Below are 20,682 nucleotides of genomic sequence, written 5' to 3' on the forward strand. Positions count from 1 at the left end.
TAAATTATCATAAAAGACACAACATGGTGTCCAGCTTCATCTGATTTTTTTTTGTTTCTGTGCCGCAAGGAAAAGTACCTTATCTTCAAACATGAAAGAATTCTCTTTGCCATGTTCATGAATTCTGATTTATCCTGCAACAAGTGTCAGAGAAAGAAACTAAAGCACATTGCATTGAAACCTTACATCACATCTTACTTGTGGAAATGCCAAGGTTCCAGTAATGTGCATTTACAAAGATTCTTAGTTTGGTTTGGAGTGGAGGAGACTTCTTTCACTTAGCAAAATTAGGGGTTTCGAAGCCTACCAACTTACTACTAATGCTGCTTAGATGCTTTTGAAGCCCACAAACACATACTGAGACTTGATCATGACATAGACAAATACTCAAAAACTTCTTTTCTCTTCCGAAAGCACACTACTCATAAAACGGATCAGATCGTACAACAAAAAAACTGATCACATCAATAGTATACATCATGGTTGATATCTCAGCAGACTAGCAGAGCTGAGCTTCTCCAATCACTCCTCCTCCTTCTACAGGGATGCCATGGCAGCAAACGCAAAGCCCTGCTCATATAATTGGCATGCTTTCGAAGCTTGCAGACAGCTTGGCACGTGGATGAGTTGCAGGAAGATGCAGTGAAGCATCCAAAGGACGATCGATGGTGGGTGGCTATGATTAGTAGAAGGGTGACGACAGGTGGCTATTCGATGCTTGCCCATAGTGGTATTGCTTGGTAGAGAATGGTGGCATCGTGTGCTCGAGGACACGTTGGGGTTGTAAGGCTGTCTGCATATGTTCCGCTCCGATTCAAAAGGACATACATGTTCGGATTAGATGAAAGCAAGAGCGATGTGGATGTAAGAATCTGAGGACTCTCTCTATACATCTTCTACATCATCCAATGCCAAATCATCGGATGCAAGTGATCATGCAACGTATAAGATAAATAATTATGCAATCAATCATCGAACGCGATAGTTAATCCACAATTTAACTCACATGAGATCAAAATTAGCTTAGATTATTTATATGCATGTATAGACATGAATATGTACGATATTAATGAAACAAAAAATAAAACCTAGATTCTGTCCTACAATAGTCTTTATGGAATCTCCATGCACGAGCTTAAAGATTGAGGAAAAGGAGAGGACAAATAAGATGTCCACTCACTGAGCCAAGTGTGTGACGCTCGATCGGAGCTCTCATAGACTTTTTTGCTTGGGGTTATTATATCAAAGACTTTAGCTGGAATATTGATGCGTGTGAGTAAGAAGGTTTGTGTGTTCTTTTAGAGGAGGATGCAAATGGTTACTACACTCGCAAGTGGTGCCATTCTAACCACAAGAGTTTGAGTTTGTCTTAACCATGATGACAAGCTAAAACGAGTTTTGAGGAATTGATGTCTCCTTCTCCTTTTGGGGTATATAGCTTTACGACGTATGTTTCTGTCTCTGTCATGGATCATGGGATGAGATGCTTACAAAATTGGAATCAGGACTGTAATTGCATATCTATTGGATCTCTTGATTCAACTATACTAAACTGTAATTGCATATCTATCGTCTTCTCTTCTCAAACAGATCCAAAGACACATTGTTAACCCAAAGATGAACTCTGAAGCATGTGGTGGCATGTTATTCATTACATGTGATCATGCATTTTGTGTACGGATATAAATCTGTCTTAATGAAACAGTGATGTGATGAGTCATGCACTTTGCACACTTACGAAATGTTCTTCCTTCTTTAACTTCTGGAGATCGAAGGAAACATTCTGCACAAATCAGAATCAACTTCTGCATTCAAACACAAGTCTATTGTTGGAAGACTCTGTGAACACAGACACACACTCTCTCTCTCTCAAATGTCAATATCTTGAAGCACATGACTTCTACAATCTTAGTATTATTGATCTGATCTCAGCTGGATCACCTCAAGAAATTGAGATTCTTTTTCTTTCTTCTTGAATGCTTACATACATCACTCAAAAAAAATTCCAAGCCATGAAAATTTCTAAGAACTTCCTTACAATTAACTTCCACTAAGAACTCATCTAGAAATAGTCTTTGATGCTTCAACTACTCCTTCAATCATGGAGGAAACCTGTGAGCACATCTCATGTGCTAATATTCTCCCTCTTTTTTATTCCTCCGAATCTTTTTATATCTTTAGTATTTAATTTGATTTTTTACAAAAAAAATAAGTGATGAATATGAGATTCGAGGTCGAGACTTTACGATAAATTATCAGAGTTTTACTAACTAAACTAACAAACACCTTCAAATTATCGACTATAGATAGTTATGTATGTAATTATCTCATTGTATTTGTGACTATGGATAATTTTACAAAAACATATTTTGTTGAGATTTTAAATGAGGATCAATATATATATATATATATATATATATGATGCATTAATTCAAGACTAAAATTTAAGTTTATTAAGCTTTGATGATCTATTTTTAATTTTCGTCTCTCATAATACGTAAAGGCATTTTGTTATTAGATAAGTATAATGTGGATTTCTTGTCCTTTATATTAAAATTATTTCTCGATAATATTTAAAAAAATGTATTATTCTATGTACTCAAATAGTGTGCCTGCGCCAACATAGAATTGGACCGAGCAACTGACGTGGCATCCGTTCACGGGATGAGCCTTTGGGTCCCATCTGACGTGGCAATCCGCTCGTGCTAGAGATTGTGACGCAGGCGACACCAACCCGCAGTGTATTCGTTTCACTCGGGTTGCTTGGTGGGGCCATTTCGCGCGTAACTGTTCCTTTCTTTTCGGCGCCCAGCAGCTGCCCGCGTTATATAATGCCCGCCGATGGAAGTCGGCTTCGTCCCCAACTCCTGCTGGTCTTCCCTGCTCTCCTCCTCCTCCTCCTGCTGCTGCGTCTTCTCAGCGGGAGAGAGGAAGAGAAGAACGACTCAGAATCATAGGCCTTTTCCTCTTTCTCGCTTGTTCTCCTCGTGGTTGAGTTCCAGAAACTCCCTAATTGCCTCCTGTACTACGTACAAACACCTGCTTTGGACACAGAGGAGAGAGAGAGAACCGAAGAGATGATGAGGAAGCAGAGTGTGATAGTGCCGGAAGAGTTAGCAGTCACGACGGTGATGGCAGTAGTGGCGGACCCAGCAGCACATCGCTCCGCCTTGCTGCCGCCTCGCTCCTCCGCGCTCGGCGTTCGTTGCGCCAGGTACAAGAGGTTCCTGAGCCAGCTCGACATGGGCAGCGGCGGCGGGGGTGGCGCGAGGATCAGTGCGTGGGTCGACTCCATGCGGGCATCCTCTCCTACTCATGTCAAGGCGGCCGCCATGCTCTCGGCCTCCTTCGCCGCCTCCCACGACGAAGACTACAACAACAGGGTGGTACGTTTGCTGCATCTTCTTATATACATACCAAGGCTTCGTCTCCGGTAACGGGTGCTGAGTTCGTGGAAATTGTAAGCAGAAACAGCATCCTTCGGCGTTGAGCGTCTTCGAAGACATCGTCGCAGCATCGAAGGGGAAGCAGATCGTGGTGTTCCTCGACTACGACGGGACACTGTCTCCGATCGTGGACGACCCCGACCGTGCCTTCATATCCAACGCAGTACGTTCAGTGTCTTTCGTTGCTCTGTTTCCGAGTTCTTTACACACTCAACAATCATATCACTGCATACAGATGAAGGAGACGGTAAGGGACGTAGCAAGGCATTTCCCAACTGCGATTGTGAGTGGAAGACGCAGAGACAAGGTGAATTCCTGCTTCCTTCCTCTTGCCGGATCAGATCAGCGTGTTACTCTTCTTTTTAACGCCTCTTCTGTGCTGCTTTGTTCATGTTAAGGTGTTCAGCTTCGTACGATTAAGGGAGCTGTACTATGCTGGAAGCCACGGCATGGACATCAAAGGCCCGACTAAGAGAACCAAACATACAAAAGCCAAGGTATCTCTCTCTCTCTTCGTATCCTCTGTTACTGCACCTATGTGGACTAACCTATCCTTTTATTCTCTGTGGATGGATGCAGACGAAAGCTGTTCTGTTTCAGCCAGCCACTGAGTTCCTCCCCATGATAGATGAGGTAAGAGTTCTACTCATGGTCAAGTATCTCTGAAACTATCAGCATCTTTCCCTGTTAATATTCTCTTGCACAAGCTGTACCGATCAATATATTCTATTTCTTTCAAGGTCTACAAGGCATTAATGGAGAAAACAAAGCTCATCCAGGGATCCAGAGTAGAGAACAACATATTCACCTTATCGGTTCACTTTCGATGTGTCGATGAAAAGGTCGAATAATCCTTCGATATTGGATTTCCCAAGCAATTATTGGTTCATTCTTCGTAAGCTAAAACCTCTCGTTCTCTCTCTCTCCAATTTGATGTCAGATATGGAGCTCATTAGCTGAGCTTGTAAGGTCAGTGCTCAAGGACTATCCCAAGCTCCGCCTCACCATGGGAAGGAAGGTATATATATCATATATATATCCCAAATCCATCAACAACCTTATCTTTCTCAACATTTGTTTCTTGATCATCTTCCCTCAGGTGTTGGAGATCCGGCCTAGTATCAAGTGGGACAAGGGGAAGGCTCTCGAGTTCATGTTGGAGTCTCTTGGTGAGCTTGAGCAAGATCTGATTCACACCTTCTCTTCACCAACCTTCAACACTCGATCAGTAATTCTTCTTTCACGTACAGGATTGGCAGACTCTGGCGATGTGTTCCCTGTGTACATAGGAGATGATCGCACCGATGAAGATGCCTTCAAGGTACTGGATTCTCTTCTCGTCGTCTTTTTGTCAGACTACACTGAGTTGTGGTCAATGATGCAGTCCACGTTTCAGGTTTTGCATGGTAGAAGGCAGGGTTTGGGAATACTTGTATCGGAGGTCATCAGGGAAACAAGTGCACGTTGCTCTCTCAGGCAACCTGCGGAGGTGAGCATTGGCTCCATGTCTGCACAAGCTTTTCTGCCATGGATGCTGGGATTGCTAGCTGACACCATTTACAGGTTCAGAAGTTCTTGCGTCGACTCGTGGAGTGGAAGCGAAGCGCCTCCCTTCCTCGAAGAACTGAAGCAAGGAAGAAGTGAGATGAGACTGAAGCCCTCTACCCCATGAAAGCTTTGAGAGTAGTACTGCATCATCCTCTGAGAATGATGTCAAGAAGACATCTAAAACTGGTCTTCTTGCAAAGGATTGTAATTACCGATAGTGTACAAGAATAATACGCAGTGGTCTACGTTTTTTCTTGTGATCTAAGCTTTTCTGTGAGGAGAAGGATTTGTTCTTCCCAACTGATGAATGTTATACGAATGCATAGGCACATGATATCTTCACATAAAAAAGTACATGCTGGAGAAGAGTCAGTTCAAATTCGCAACAGAAGTATATACATTGCTCCTCCCTCTATTAGCAAGTAGCTGGAAATAAGAATCAGTTACGTCTTATCACTCCACGGTTAGTTTACCGCCAAGATAACTCCAAAAGTACATCGTCCTGGAAGTAGTTACGGAGGCTACGAATCATCGAATCGGAGGTGACTCGATCTAGATCGAGAAGATGTCGCGCTATAATAGAGAGGAAGAAGGACGCACGTCCGATCTATTCCAACTCCTTTTATAGTCGAGGAGAGAGAGAGAGAGAGGGGAGGCGATGGAGAGGAGCGCTCCGTGGTTAGAGGATCTGCTGCCGTGAACGGAGGCGCCACTCCCCGATCGGGCGGTGCCGGCTTCGCGCCGGCCGCACCAGGTACGTCTCGCTTTCCGCCGGGAACGCGGTGGTTTTCTTGGTGGTTCCGATTGGCCGTGGCTCCTTGGTGGTGCTCTGTTTCTTCTTTTCTGTCGAGGAGGTACTGCAGCCCGTCGGATGGGGTCAGCAAGGTGGTGTTCGGGTGGCAGACCAACGAGGAGGTGCCCGAGATCGTCACGACCGGAGGTTAGATTTTTGATTCGTGCTACAATATTCCAAAGAGAAGGCCCGGCAGAAACAAGTCGGGATCGACGATTAATGCGTTGATCGTGGTTTCCGTCAACAAATGCTGTCTACTTAGTAGTTGCATATCGCCTTTTCTAATGCCAATCATAGTTAGTAGTTGCATATCGCCTTTTCTAATGCCGATCATAGTTAGTAGTTGCATATCACCTTTTCTAATGGTCAATCATCATAACAATAAAATTGATGTAAGAATCAATCCAAACCACAAATCCAATCAAATTTGTCTTTTATTCAAATCAGATGCAATATTGAGATTGATATGAAGCACAAAAGTAACTATGATTTGTGCTTCCAATAAAAAAACTCCCATCCTCCAACTCCCAACCCCCAACCCCTTCTTCCTTTCCCCTCTTTGTTGTCTCCCTAGAAAATTGCATTAAAAGCTCCACCCCTCCATCGATTCAACTGTCTATACCCTATTAATATAAGATTTGGAATGGTATATGGAATGTAGCAATCATTTAGGAGGGTTTCATTGGACTGTCGTCTAACTGAAGAGATTAACTTCAACGACATATTTTTAAGTTTTTAAGTCTTATAAACATATATAAATATGCAGAATTTAAATTTGGAGGCATAAATGTGAAAATTACTTTTTTTTATTGGCATTAATACTCTTTTAAGTGATTTATCATGATTGTAGGAATTTTAAGATACATTGGACTCTTTTTAAGTTCAAATTAAAATACGATAAATACGATTTTTAATGATTAATTTAAAGTTGTTTTGGGTGGATGTTACCAAAGGGATATTTATAGAGAACATATATGCAAAATTAAGATTCAGAGGAGCAGATACGTTAGTTCCGAACTCTGAAAGGACAAATAGGTAAAAGAGGTCCTTTTCCGTAATTAAATTCGGTCCCACCACCACCACCATGTTATTAGGTGGCGGAAGCCAACAATTTTGAAGGCAGTTTCATCAGCCCACCAAACAACTGATCAGATTTCGCCGCAGCCGTCCGATCTCGGAATTCAAAGTGAAGCACCATGCTCACTTGCCTTGTTTCGTAACACCTTCCCCACTCTCTCTCTCGCTCTCTCTCTCGATCGACGCCACCTCGCCCTCTTCGCCTCTCATGTCTCGCACCGCCTACGACGAAGGCGTCGCGCCAGCGAACGTCCAGCTCGCCAACGGGGAGCATGCCCGCCGGACGCGGGAGGGCGGCTGCTGGAGGTCCGATCCACCTGGCCTCCGTCGGGTGCCTGAGGAGTGGAGGCGGCTCCGACGGTGCCTCGAGGCCGCAGCCAAAGGTTTCGCTATAGGCGCCGGCCTGAAGGGAGGACTCGCGTTATTCTCGGTTCTTGTGCGACTGAGGAGCCGCAGATCCTTGAGGTCTTCCGCCAGGTTTGGCCGCACAGGTTTCTCAAGTCCAATACGTACCTGGACTTTGTTGATTGCTTGATTGTTTTTGGCGCTTTCATTTCCAGAAAGGCGGGGGTTTTCACGAATAAGGAGGCTGTGGTTGTGGCGTTGGAGGAGACGTTGAGATATGGGATGTTTCTGGGAACCCTTGCAGGAACATATGTTTCGGTGGACGAAGTTATTGCTGCATTAGGTGGGCACAAGAGGTAGGTGTTTCGGAGTTAGTCCTTTGTTCTTTAATCTTAGGTGCTTCATGGTCTGATTGCTTTAGTTATGATTTCCAATTTCCAATTTGCATGTATGCATGTCTGTGTGACTTTATATCTTCGCTGTTACTTTCCTCTTCGCATCCTCCTGCAGCCATTTATTTCGAACTTTATCTTGTTCTTTCTATTTGGGCCCTATTGAAGATGTTTTTTTTCTTATACATATGTCCTCCTAGACTTCATATGCTATAAACTTTGTGTTGTGGAGTTCAAGTGCTTCGTCTTTTAATGGTTGAATGATGGAGACCAACGTCGGTGGTGGTTGCCTAGTAACACATCTTGGAATGTTGTTGCCATGAAGTATTTGTAAATCTTTCTAAGCAAAAGCCTCGCAGGGAAAGGCTAACAAGTAATAAGGTTAAATTACTCCAAGCTGGTTACTCAAGCTGTTAAGCTATAGAGATTAGCAAAATATCAAATTCGTCTTCTATTGTCCATCCTGTCTGCGTTGGTTATCTCTAAGTCAAAGCATCAATGGAAGCTCCACATAAAACACAAACAGAATGAGACTCTCTTCCGTGATCTATAATTAATACATGTAGTCGTGCATGTTAACCATAACTTTGTGTTGTCTGTGGTTTTACACACTTTGAGACCATATCTTAAGGGTGTCAAGGGAAATAATGATTGATGTTTTTATATTTAAACTTCAAGCCATAATAGAACTTCTTTTCTTGTTTTGCTTCAGAACTGCAAGATGGAGGTCGTTACTAGCAGGGTTGATTGCTGGTCCATCAATGCTCTTGACCGGACCAAATAAACAACACACTAGCTTGGCTATATACATTCTTATGCGTGCTGCGGTATTGGCATCACGTTGTGGGATAAAGAGCAAACTATTTGGTGGTGTTTGTAGACCATTGACTTGGTCACATGGTGACATATTTCTTATGTGTCTCGCCTCTTCACAGATCTTGTATGTTTGATTTTATGAAATTATTTCATTTTTATTTATCTGGTATTTAATTTTGTTTGAATTTATGATTATGTCATTATACATTAACAATTTTTCTGTGGAAGTTTGTAACATAATATTATAGTTTATTGTTGGATCTAGAATTAAAAGAGAATCAATCAGTTAAGCTGAGAAAACATGCTCAAATTATGAGTTTGATACATTGGGATGATTAAATCTGCTGGTCATGTTAGATCAAGAACCTAGACCAAAGCAACAGCTCTTATTGTACACATATTCACTTAAATGACCTATAATTCTTTATTTGTTTAAATGATATTTCTTCTATGTACAGATTTATGATATCTGCCAGTCGAACACAAGCATTATAAGTTATGACACTTAAGTTTGAAATGTCAAATGGTCTAGCTTTATGAAGAAATACCAATGGAAACTTACTCTTGGTAGGCTGCCTCATTTGTTTAGTTGAAATTTGTTATTTCAAGCTTCTTATTTCCATCAAAATGTTTTCCTTTAAAAGATTTGCTTTTCCACTACAGAACTTCTTTTAGTAAAGATGCATGATCTGGCGAACATGAACTGAAGCACCAAAAATTATTTACTTTACAACTCCATTCCTTGTTAAATGTTTTGAGTGTGTTTTTGTACCTTGATCCTTGTCAGATTTTTGAAAAATGGATGCGGTCAGGTGGTTTGATATGCCTTCTCATGATGCTTCTCATCATATATAAAAGATTTATCTGCTTATTACATAAGAGATTTATCTACTTAATTCCATTAATCTTTTCTTATATACTTTAGAATATGATTCTGGTGGTCTTTGCCAGGCCTGCTTACATTCTGAAGCAAGACAGCTTGCCATCATCATACAAGTCATTTCTTCATAAGCATGGTGGAAAGGATGCTGTTATTCTGCAAAGTATGAGAGAAATTGCATCCAATATTTGTTTTTCTAATTTAGATGGGGTTAAGAAGTATTACAAGTCCATCGGTGTTGATGTGAAGCTAGATCCTAATATGAATGTCCCATGCTCGGTATGCATTACTGTCTTAATTTTTAAATTATTTGTCACATCAGGAACTCCTGTTTGATCTTATGGTTTCTCTTTCATCTTTGTATGTGAATCTGTTCCATTTGTGATATTGGTGTATCTTATTTTGTTCAGCATATAATGCTATAAATGAGAGATCTAATCACTCACTAACAAATACCTTTCATCAATTGGTTCTTATCATGCCTAGTTCTTAACTCCCTTGGTAATAGGCACTTGTATTTATTTCATCAGAGCAATCTTGGTTTCTAACATATGCTGGAGCATGGCTTCTCAAGTATTATGTTCAAACCCATTGTTATGCAATCTTTATATCAGCATCCAGGCCTTTTCCTTTTAGTATTGAGTCAGATCTTATGTATAACTAACTTTTTGTAATATTTAGGCCTCAAAATCCAGAGGCTGCTGCATCTGTGATGAAGGTTGGGATGATCTCATTTATGTAAATATTTTAATTTTGATACCCTGATTGGATCTTATACATATTAAGTGTAATTTTGTAATGTTAAGTCCTCAAAATCCAGAAGCTGCCCCCATTGGAGGTCGGCATGATCTAATTGTGTAATTTTTTTAATTTAATTGACTGATCAGAACTTAAGTACAAGATTCAAAGATCTTTGAGGCTATCTGAAAATAGAAAGCTGCAGCTGCTCTGCTATTGCAGGAAGGAGAGAAGTAAAATGTAGTTAGAAGATAGGAAAAATTCTGAAGGAAGAGACAAATGAATGAAGAAGTGGAGAAGGAAAAGAGATAATCAATGGCTTGCAGCTAGAAAATACTTGTCTGTAAAATTACAAAAAAGTTATTTATACATAGGCTCTGACCCTGGTGTTGTTTATTGGTGAACATGCACTCTTCATTTACATTTGGCCTATTGATCAACTCTAATTGGACTTCTAAAGTAGGAAAGTTGCAACTACTCATTTGTTATCTGTATCTTTTATGCAATGTTAACTCTAATCAGAGTTCATAAATGAAAGAGCACTTACGGCTGTTGATTGGAACTCTTGATTATAAGATGTACTCTATATATGACCCCATACTCATGCGAGAGGCTTGGATTCAAACTTTAAAAACTAATGATGTTTGTTGTAGATGAACTTCAGAAAACATTTACATGTTCATTTATACTGTCACCATCATTGTTGATTTATTCAATAACTATAACTACTATTATTATTTCTTTTTCAGATTGTGCATGGCAATCAATCTTGTTTTGAGCATTTCATAACTTTCCTTTTCCAAGAATATGGAAGAGCACTACCAGTTTATCTTCCAGTCTACTTGGTTCCTGCACTGGTAGTTCATCGTCAGGGTCTTTGGAAAAGGTATTGACTTAAGCTTTAATTTATCCTTTGAAGTTATTCGTTTAATGAGTTGCATTTATGATCTGCTAATCACTAATTTGCAGGGAAAAGGTTTTGCATATTCCTAAAATTTATGAATGATTATCTCATTTTGTGTGTAATCATTTAATCCTTGCTCATTTGATTTAGTCTTTGTAGTCAAGAAGTTAATCTTTTAGATTTAGGTCTTGGAATCAGAGTAATCTTCTGGCTTTGGTTTGTCTATTTCATGTAGAGCTACACATATTTAATCATTTTTCCTATTTTCATATGGTCTATGTTCTCTTTTGTTCTTTCTACATCTGTTACAAAGAATATCATATTGACTTATTTGGGGTGCATTTGATATGTTCTCATGTATGTTCTCACATCCAATCTAATTTTTTAGTGGGGTTTTTCTCAACCTTGAATATCTAAGGACCCTTGCCTGTTAGTATGATCCTCATAGTTTATGCACAAATTGATTGTTGATAACCTATAATTTATCTCTTATTGACTTTTGTTTGGAAGGACTATATATAGGTTGAAACTAGATGCAGTGTATCTGTTTTTACTTGAACTATTGTCTGATTTATTTTCCACAAGTTGATCATGTAGTACATGTTCATGGCCAGATATGATGCTGTCATTTTTGAGCTTTTAGTCATGCTGTCCTGTTTTTGATAATTCCAACGTCAACTCTCTTTCTGCATTTAGAGGGCAATACCCAAAATTTCTAACTAATGTTTTAATAGTGGGCATATGGTTTTTGTGCTTCTGAATTTCATGGTATTTATATTTTTCATCTTTAGTCCCTTTAGTTGTACCTTCTGGAGTAAATCATGCTTATTCTACACCTTGTGAAGCTTAGCGTTTTTTAGATTTAGTCTTAATTCCAACATTAAATAATGTTGCTGGGACTTTTGGATGAAATAATTATACATATGAATCATTTAAACAGCTACCACAAAGAAACACATATTGTCCTTTACCAAATGATATTTTGTTAATCTGCCTGAGACATGATATAACAAGTGCTTGATGAAGATCCTTTTTGCTTGAGTTCAGACAAAGTGCTTACTTTCACATTTTGCACTGTGGTCCTCATGTTATGAACCTTCTATTTCTTAACTTTAACAAAGGTCTTCTTCAGTGGTGATCTGCCATTATATCACCAGATATCTGCTGAATCCTCATAATGGTTCTCTTAATCTGTCTCCTATGCTATGCAGGCCTTACACAATCTTGGGGAAGAGTCTTCTGGGGACTGCAAGATCTAGCTTGTTCCTCTCTGTATATTGTGCATCGGCCTGGTTAGCTTTGCTCTCCTCTACATAAACTAGTTATACATCTTTGTGAGATTCATTTGCCAAACCAATTTGTCTGTTTCAGTTGTTTTAGTTTGAGGAGTAGCCTGGATTATTAAAGTAGAAGATGACTATGTTTTTCAACTGTAAAGTCTTTGAATAAGTCTTTCGTGGAATTTAAGCTGGAAAACAGTTCAAAAAGCTATTCTCCCTATTTCGGGAGGCAAGCTTATTTTGACTCTAGTTCTGTTGCATTATGTAAATATTGTATTAATATAATGATTCATATCTCGTAAACAATGAATTAGATATCATATGTGTAGCTCCAATTGTGAGCCCAATAGCTCCACAAGAAGTGTTAACCAACGGCTAGTATATGGCTGAATAAAAACTGGTCATAATGTGCCAACTATTTTGGTAGTTATATGGTACTTTTCCTGCCACTGGGCTCTGTTTAGGTCCTACATATGGCTCGAGATTTATGTCCAATATGGTTTCACAATACTACACAAGTTTAAGGTTTAATGAGATCTGCAGATATTAAATGTGACCGTTCTCTTCCATGTTGTGCATATCTTCACCATCTGTTGCAGTACAACTCCTGTAGTCACTTCGCTGGAGAGTTGGTATTTGCACCTCCTAGATGGCCAGTTGGGATCTACCTTCTCAACCCTGTCAATTTTGTTTATGGATGCTATACAGATTTATTAGTGCCAGGGTTTTGGAGATTTAAGAGAGTCGGAGATCATTTTAGATGGACTTCGCTGCAATTTAAACCGAGCTTGAGCTAGTGAGTAGCAAATAGACATGGGTTGCTTTGGATCTTCTCACATTCACTAGGTGGAGCTTGCTAGCAGTTAATTCGCTGGTGGGCCCACACATTCCACTTGTGTGTTTATGATTTATGAGAAAATTTGATTTCTTTTTATCTGTTTCTCCAATTTTTCTGTGTATTTACTTTCTCAAATCATAACATAGTAAGGCACGATGAACTCATATCTACCTTGACGTTAAGGACCATGTGAGTCATGGTTACCACTAGTCCGAATCCATACTTCTACCTGAGCATCAAAGATATTGGAGCAGCGACTGAAAAGCAAACTCATGAAACTAGACTTTGTACCGGATATGTTAATTGGATCAGCTATTTTTTAATGGTGTAGATCCATTTTGTGCTTTTTGTTACATATATTCTATCATATTCCTTAAAAAATTTCTCTTAAATTTTAATTTCGGCCTCTTAAGAATTGTTGTAAAATCAGTATCGTTTCACTTTCATGATAATGTGCAGTAAAATCTTTCCGTACATGCATTCTTTTTGCAGGGCTTGGACATGCCTGCTTTTTCGACTTTTTAAAAGATGTAACATTCCGATGGTCGTGATTGGCACAGTAAGTTTTTCGCTACTTGTTGGTTATTTGGCGCATCAGGAGTTTTGGTTGCTAACTATGCTCAACGACAGTTCCCTACTGGCCTGGCATTGCTAATTGAGAAGAAGAGCAGAAGGACCGAGATTTCTTTGTATTGCCTTGCCCGAGCAATCGAAAGCTTCTGCACATGCTTGGCAGATGCTGGAGTGTTCCCTCAAGCATCAAAGCTAAAGCGAGCTGATGTGATCGTATTCAGCTTTGCAACAGCCATCATCATGCACTGCTATGCACAAGAAAGAGAGGTGTTCCGGTCAAAGTATTTGAATGTGCTCGACTGGGTCTTTGGTGTCCCCCCACCATATGATGATGAACATTGCAAGAAATCCTAAATTATCGATACCGTGCTACACGATATCTAGATCAATATGCCGATGTAGATTAGATTTTGTTATAGAGAGATGAACCGGGATAGCTGGAAGAAGATATAATGAGACCACTGGCTTCATTTCCCTGGTCAACCATCCTGAGCTTTTCTGTTATGACATGGATCTTGCTCTCACAGCAAGTGTTGCAGCTAAAGTGAGAGGCAAAGGTGTGTTTGATGAACTGTACTCTCCCGGAAATCTTATAGCTTAGTAATTGTATTGATGCATTTTTGTTTGTGGAAGAAGCTGGCATTGACATGACAGTGGAGCTTTGAAGGAGGCTTCAAAGTTTCTAGCAGCATAAGATTCCTCAGAAATTTCGATTCCTTCAAGCCATTGTACCACAAACATTATATTCTTTCTATTACTTATTAGCATATTACAAATTATTATGTAGCTTCTCCAGTTAGTATGTACATATGGTAATTTTCCGTAGGCAATAATTTTCACTCCAAAACTTCATTTCATGTGTGAGTTGCTTGTACAGGTTATAAAGAAATTCTCTGTAATTACATGAAATGTGTCTCATCAATCCATTATTTAATATAAACTAGTCCATTGACATTTTCATGTTTCAAAAATGAAGGCATAAATTGTTCCCTAAATAAAGAGATGCATACTCAAATGGATCTCCCTCTTTAGCAATCAGTTTTATATTTACTGTCACTCACTATAATTGAAAGAGGCTAATGTATGCAGTCTTTATCTCTATAAATACAACGATGTTGGTCCCCAGCCGTCTTATGATTGAGCAACCTGACAGTTGACGGATCATCTAACACCCACCAACATAATAGCCATATCTTGCCACAAAGCATTCTCATTAATAATAGCCATATCTGATGCATATAACGTGAGCTTAGAACTGCACGGGAATGGGCGCGCGGGCGGTTGGGTCGCTTTAAATGGCCGGGAAGGTGACGCCCCTCTGCCCACTCAGACGCACGCCCTGCATCCACCCCGCCGCCCAAGAGGTTCGTCTCTGTTCTTCTCCCTTCTCTTGCTACTTATTCTAGAGTTCGTATCATTGGTTGAAGAGAACGAAGAACTGAAGGGCGGAGATGGGGCGGGAAGCAGCGCTGCGGACGAGCCTAGTGGCCCTGGCCGCGGTGATGGCCGTCGTCGGGATCTGGACTTTCTCCCCCAAGAAGGCGCTGGTCACCTACGCCTTCGGGATCGTCGGCATCGCCGGGTTCCTCTTGCCCGACTGGGAGTACTTCGACCGGGACCTCTCGCAGTGGTTCATCCCCATGCCCGCTCGGAGAACCGCCGCCGCGGCCGACCGGGCCCCCGGCAGCTCAAGGTTCGAGCCCGACCCCGACCCCGACCCCGACCCCTCTCTTTCTTTGGTTCTCTTTTGAGGCCTTTGAGTCGTCGACCGGGGAAAGTTTTTAGTTCGTTCTTCTAGTGATTCGCTTTCTCTCATTAACTCGAAATCTTCCAATTTGATCATCCTCGCCTAGGGAGATTAGGCTTGATGTCCGATTGGCCTTAATTTGCCTGATCACAAGCTGCATAAATCTATGTTGCACTCATCTGAGGTCCAGTGTTCTCGATCTAAAAGTTTGGCCTCCTCTGATCAAAATTAGATGTTTCTTTCCGGCAGAGGCTATTGTTGCAGACGATCAAACTGACTCTTGAGTGGATCTTGATGGGTTCCCATTGAAAGAATCTTGATGTGCTAGGTTAATGAATCTGTAAAGGAAACCGAGGATTCCAAACTGCATCTCGGGGAGACGGAAACCCGAAACAAGATTTGTGATGCTGGTAAGCGCTGGCAGCATGTCCAGTACTAGTTAGCTTTGCTCCTTTGACATTGCAACTGTTGCGTCTAGGTTTCTTTCTTGAACAATTAAATTCACACCCGATGGAGAATAAAATGAGGAAAAATTGAATTGTTAGTATTGTGAGAAATATAAATATAAATTATATGGTATGGAGCTGAATGGTGGGAAAAGATTCAAAGTAGCTAACCTCAAATAGTTGAGATATCACTTTATAGAGAAAGATGTTTTTGCATTAGTTAATAGATTAAATCTGTAAAACTTTTCTTAATTTCTTTGTTTCTAATATTCTTCTAACTTTCTTACATCAATGAAGAATACTGACTCTAATATTCTTCTGACTTTCCACTCCTATGAGTTGATCTTGTTGTGTCATTGTTCCCTTGAACATCTGCTCATACCTAAAAGGTTTTTATTTGAACATTTAAATACCTATTAAAATCTTTTACTAAATCATCTGATGTAGCAAGTGTTGGATCTAGACTTTGTTCTGGAACAATTAAGTGTAGTTCAATATGAAAAAACTGTGTAAGATGGTATGCATATATTTGTATGATATCCGAGTAGATGTTTAGAGATGAGTCGGTACGAGATTGGTTGTTTAGTATTAATGTTGTTAGAAAAATAGAATAAGCCTTAAAGAAAATAAAAAGATATCACTCTTGATTTAAATAGATATGTTATTTGTGTGGAGCTCAATGGGGGGAAAATGATGCAAGAAGCCAACATATGTGCCTAAATAACAGATTATTATTTATAGAACTTCTCTTAATATCTGTACCTTTAGTATTCTTATTACCTTCTTATCAGTGAAGAAGTCTGACTGCATTAATCTTGTGACATTTGCTCATGTAAAAGATTCTTATTTAACATTTAAAAACATGTTAATCTTTTTCTAATTAAATCATGACTAATGTTTCCTCTACTGTCTTTTCGTATGCAGATTTCACTTATGTCCTCTGAGAGTGTTAGTAATGAGCCTGACCTATGGCTTTGGTTTATACAAGTGGTGGATGTTCATATCAAGCTAGTCTCTTTGGCCTCATGAGGCTGTCTACAATGACAACTATTGTCTTTTGCCAGACAATGCGAAAGTCCCTCTATGACATGGTTTCTTATTCTTTGGTTAAACAGGAGTATCTTAGAATCAGGCTATGTTGCTCTTATCATATTCAACAATGTTATTTGCAAGAGTAGCTTCACATCATGGCAAAGCATCCTTGTTCTTGAGCCAATGAAGGACTTGTGTCACTCCAGCCAACAAATCAGCAGCATCCCTCCTCAGTATATACCAATTTGTAAAGAACTTGTGGAAGGCATTATCTGGATTTAGTATTTCTTATTGTCTAATGATGATTTAGATAATAATGATGGTAAATTTTATAATTTTCTGCTATATTCATAATCAAATGTGAATATTTTCAACTTGACATAGTATTTTTTTATCATGATTCATCTTATCAATACGTGTCGATGTACCGAGAGCTATATTGTGTTGTATCAAACATATCGATATATGGAATAAGGGATATACTGATGTACTATCTATATTGATTCTCTATTGAATCAGTACATATTATGTTCATAAAAGTTTTGAATGTATGCAATTAAGTCATAAGCATCCATACGTAAAAAGCCTATGCAAAGCTTATTTTTCAAATAGATAATATTAAAATTTAAGTCATAAAATTTAGAGGTTGGTACAATAATAAATTGTTCCTTTATGATAGAGGAAATTAAAAAAATAACATATATATATTTAGATAACACATATTGATCTTTTTTAGATTCTGTATTATTTTTTAAAAAAGTCTCATTCTTTAGGTATATTTTTTATATTATCGATATTTAAATTAAATTAGTGAAATCAGATTTTCGAATTATAGTTTATGTATATATATATATATATATATATATATATATATATAGGGAATCCCACCCGGGCGCGCACGTTACACAATGCGGTCGCCCGCGGCCGTAACACGCGCCGAGCCGACTCCGTTTCCCACTACTTGTTGCCGTGGTCACGAGAGCATTATTTTATAAAATAAGATTGCACTGTTTAGTTGTGACGTAAACTGTAACCATGCTGCTAATGGAGGCCCCCTGGGATCCACCGAGTAAGCCGCTACCATGGCCATTAACAATGCGGGTATCTCTGCGGGTAAGAAGGCACTCCTCAATGACAAACTCTTTGAGCCACTTACCCCTCACAGGCGGTGAATGGACTCCGCAACACTGTCCGTAAGAAGTCCGCCTTGCAGATTAGTCGGTGAAGGGACTCAGTAACACAGTCCTTAAGAAGTACGCCTTGCAGACTACGGAAGCTACAGCGAAAGTGATCGGGTCGCTCCGTGGTGTTACGTTCGGCTCTACTCTGCCGGTGGAAACAGGGGAAGCCCTCGAGCGCGGTGGTGGTGCTCGGGGAATGGCGGGCGGCGGCAGCGAGAAAATCGACTACGTGTTCAAGGTGGTGCTGATCGGGGACTCGGCGGTGGGGAAGTCGCAGATCCTGGCGCGATTCGCGCGTGACGAGTTCAACCTCGACTCCAAGGCCACCATCGGGGTGGAGTTCCAGACGAGGACCCTCGTCATCCAGCACAAGAGCGTCAAGGCCCAGATCTGGGACACTGCCGGCCAGGAGAGGTACTTCCTTCCCTCTCTACCCCTTCTTATTCCCAATCGGTCTTGCCTCCTTAGATCTACATGTCATTGCTGGTGTCTGATCGATTATGTCCCTAGGGTTTTCATGCTCAAAGACTTCGGCTTTGAGGATCGTGTGTATGTAGTACCACGTAATGCTATTTGATTCTTGTGGATCTGAGTCCGAGGCAAGTAATTAATTTAAGCTTATGTAGCGGTAGATCGAGGGTCCCTGAATTCAAGTTAGAGAGTTAAGCTACGGGAAGTGGTGGAAGTGAGTGAGGGTTTTGCGATTGTTATTGGTCATCTTTACATTAGTTCATTTGGTGTATTAGTTATAGTGTTGATCGCGCTACAAGGAGAGTAGATGGCAATCATGATATAATGTGGAAAGAAGCTACATATTTCAGTATATTATCTTAAAAGACAAACTCTCAAGCTTTTGGCAAGTGTGTTGTGTGGCACGCAGAGATACTGAAAAACTGACAGAGCCAGCGAGAAGGTTGTAGTTTACAGATTGCTTTATTTATTAGCTCTCATTATTTTGTTTTTCGTGTTAGTAGCTTAAGTCTTCTTCCATTATGATGTTTGTGTTTACTCTTTGGATGTGGGCAGGTGAACTTGTTCTTCCTGTTCAGTCTTGTTTGTCGTTTGATGCTTTTATTACTGCAAGGTGTCATGAAATTGATTGGGGTTAAACTTCAACAGTGTTGGTAATTTGTTGTTTGAAATATACAACCATACACATGTAAATTCTAAGCCCTATTTGTAACTTTGTATGCCTATATTTCTTATATTGGGATGATGTCCATATTATCTAATCAACTCCTTGGAGTTGGAGGAGTTTGAGAGAGACCACAAAATATTTGAGAGAGATTGAGCTAGTTTCCAATTGTGCAGATCGAGCTACTTTGGAACTTTCTAGGGTAGGAAAAAGGATCACCATTTAAGCGACTTTTTTTTTGTTTCCAGAAAATACGAGGTTTGATGACCCTTCAACTTACTAGGATTCCTTCCTTAGAACTCTTCTAATGGAGCTTTGACTGACTGTCTTGTATGTTGGACATCGGTCCTTTAAGAAGTACTTTATATAAGTAGTTTGAATTCAAGAATTAGGTATTCAATCTAATGCAGCATATAATGAACAATCATCATGGTTTGTTATTGATACCTGTTCCACCATAAGAAGCCCATGGGATCATGATTTGACAAAGGAAGATTCATGCTGACATACACCAAAATGACAAATAGAAAGTGATATTTCTCATCAGTGTCATCATCACATCATTTTTGTTGAATTTGACATGCAAAAGTGCCTACTGTCATTTATGTAATTAAGAAACAAACCACATTTTTTTCCCTGTGCAATTTCTCAACCTTGTGCAGCAGAATGTCCATGTCTACAAAAGCTATATGTGTAAAGATTAAAGTTATCCTTTGGAGGGTGATTTATTTTAGTTGATAATATCAATGATCTTGGTTTTGAGTACGGGATGTGGTGAGTTTACTAATGGTCTACAAAATGTGGTGAGTTTTTACTACTGGTCTTTGATGAGTATAGGTACAGAGCTGTCACCAGTGCGTACTACCGAGGGGCAGTGGGCGCATTGTTGGTTTACGATATCACCAAGCGCCAAAGCTTTGACCATATTCCTCGGTGGCTGGAAGAGCTGCGGAGCCATGCCGACAGGAACATCGTGATCATGTTGGTTGGCAACAAGACTGATCTCGAGGACCAGAGAGCTGTAACCATGGAAGATGCCCGAGAATTCGCTCAGAAGGAGAACCTCTTCTTTCTGGAAACCTCGGCACTCGAAGCGACGAATGTCGAGAACGCCTTCCAAACTGTGCTGACCGAGATCTTCAACATCGTCAACAAGAAGAACCTGACATCCGACCCTCAGAGCAACAATGGCACACCTATGCAGCCAGGAAAGAAGATCATCGTCCCTGGCCCGGCTCAGGAGATACCCAAGAACAAGACATGCTGTAACACTTCCTAAGTTTTGTTTCCTTGTGGTGGTTTGTGTGTAGAGTTGTTGTCCGTAATTGCTATATGTCTTGATTGGTAATATCTTAGCGGAATTCTGGATTTGGTAAGAATTGATTCAGTTTGTGTTATTTCATTTCGTTGGATCAGATTGATTGAATCTTAATAAATTGATAATACAAAATTAATATCCAAATGCATGTTTTTTTTATAAATAAAATGAATATGGAGATGAAGAATATTAA

The 20,682-nt window shown here is 40.0% G+C and overlaps 4 protein-coding genes across 7 annotated transcripts; all 4 read left to right on the forward strand.

Moving 5' to 3' along the window:
* The first annotated feature begins 2,876 nt into the window (after positions 1-2,876).
* On the forward strand, positions 2,877-6,096 carry LOC135615122 (probable trehalose-phosphate phosphatase 6). Of its 2 annotated transcripts, XM_065113225.1 has the most exons (11): positions 2,877-3,386; positions 3,469-3,609; positions 3,682-3,753; positions 3,845-3,943; positions 4,026-4,079; positions 4,187-4,288; positions 4,387-4,464; positions 4,546-4,615; positions 4,697-4,767; positions 4,843-4,935; positions 5,010-6,096. In XM_065113225.1, the coding sequence occupies exons 1-11, from the start codon at positions 3,078-3,080 to the stop codon at positions 5,088-5,090; spliced, it is 1,170 nt and encodes a 389-aa protein (XP_064969297.1). In that variant the 5' UTR covers positions 2,877-3,077; the 3' UTR covers positions 5,091-6,096. The 2 variants fall into 2 exon arrangements, with proteins under 2 accessions (XP_064969297.1, XP_064969288.1); XM_065113216.1 differs by having other exon boundaries at positions 4,843-6,096.
* LOC135583956 (uncharacterized) lies at positions 5,634-14,436 on the forward strand. Of its 2 annotated transcripts, none has more exons than XM_065113204.1 (9): positions 5,634-5,934; positions 6,741-7,341; positions 7,425-7,565; positions 8,314-8,541; positions 9,369-9,576; positions 10,785-10,921; positions 12,151-12,231; positions 13,550-13,616; positions 13,688-14,436. In XM_065113204.1, the coding sequence occupies exons 2-9, from the start codon at positions 7,073-7,075 to the stop codon at positions 13,982-13,984; spliced, it is 1,428 nt and encodes a 475-aa protein (XP_064969276.1). In that variant the 5' UTR covers positions 5,634-5,934; positions 6,741-7,072; the 3' UTR covers positions 13,985-14,436. The 2 variants fall into 2 exon arrangements, 1 of the variants encoding a protein (XP_064969276.1); XR_010487853.1 differs by lacking the exon at positions 5,634-5,934 and having other exon boundaries at positions 6,247-7,341; positions 13,688-14,187; positions 14,264-14,436.
* A 441-nt stretch (positions 14,437-14,877) lies between these two features.
* On the forward strand, positions 14,878-17,234 carry LOC135615135 (signal peptidase complex-like protein DTM1). Of its 2 annotated transcripts, none has more exons than XM_065113252.1 (3): positions 14,878-14,994; positions 15,075-15,323; positions 16,748-17,234. In XM_065113252.1, the coding sequence occupies exons 2-3, from the start codon at positions 15,082-15,084 to the stop codon at positions 16,833-16,835; spliced, it is 330 nt and encodes a 109-aa protein (XP_064969324.1). In that variant the 5' UTR covers positions 14,878-14,994; positions 15,075-15,081; the 3' UTR covers positions 16,836-17,234. The 2 variants fall into 2 exon arrangements, with proteins under 2 accessions (XP_064969324.1, XP_064969329.1); XM_065113257.1 differs by having other exon boundaries at positions 14,884-14,994; positions 15,058-15,323.
* An 833-nt stretch (positions 17,235-18,067) lies between these two features.
* LOC135615147 (ras-related protein Rab11D-like) lies at positions 18,068-20,568 on the forward strand. The gene is made up of 2 exons (XM_065113268.1): positions 18,068-18,450; positions 20,009-20,568. Exons 1-2 carry the CDS (start codon positions 18,233-18,235, stop codon positions 20,448-20,450), a joined length of 660 nt encoding a protein of 219 aa, XP_064969340.1. The 5' UTR covers positions 18,068-18,232; the 3' UTR covers positions 20,451-20,568.
* The last annotated feature ends 114 nt before the right edge of the window (positions 20,569-20,682 follow it).

This window comes from Musa acuminata, chromosome BXJ1-3 (assembly GCF_036884655.1).
Source record: "Musa acuminata AAA Group cultivar baxijiao chromosome BXJ1-3, Cavendish_Baxijiao_AAA, whole genome shotgun sequence".
NCBI lineage: Eukaryota > Viridiplantae > Streptophyta > Magnoliopsida > Zingiberales > Musaceae > Musa > Musa acuminata.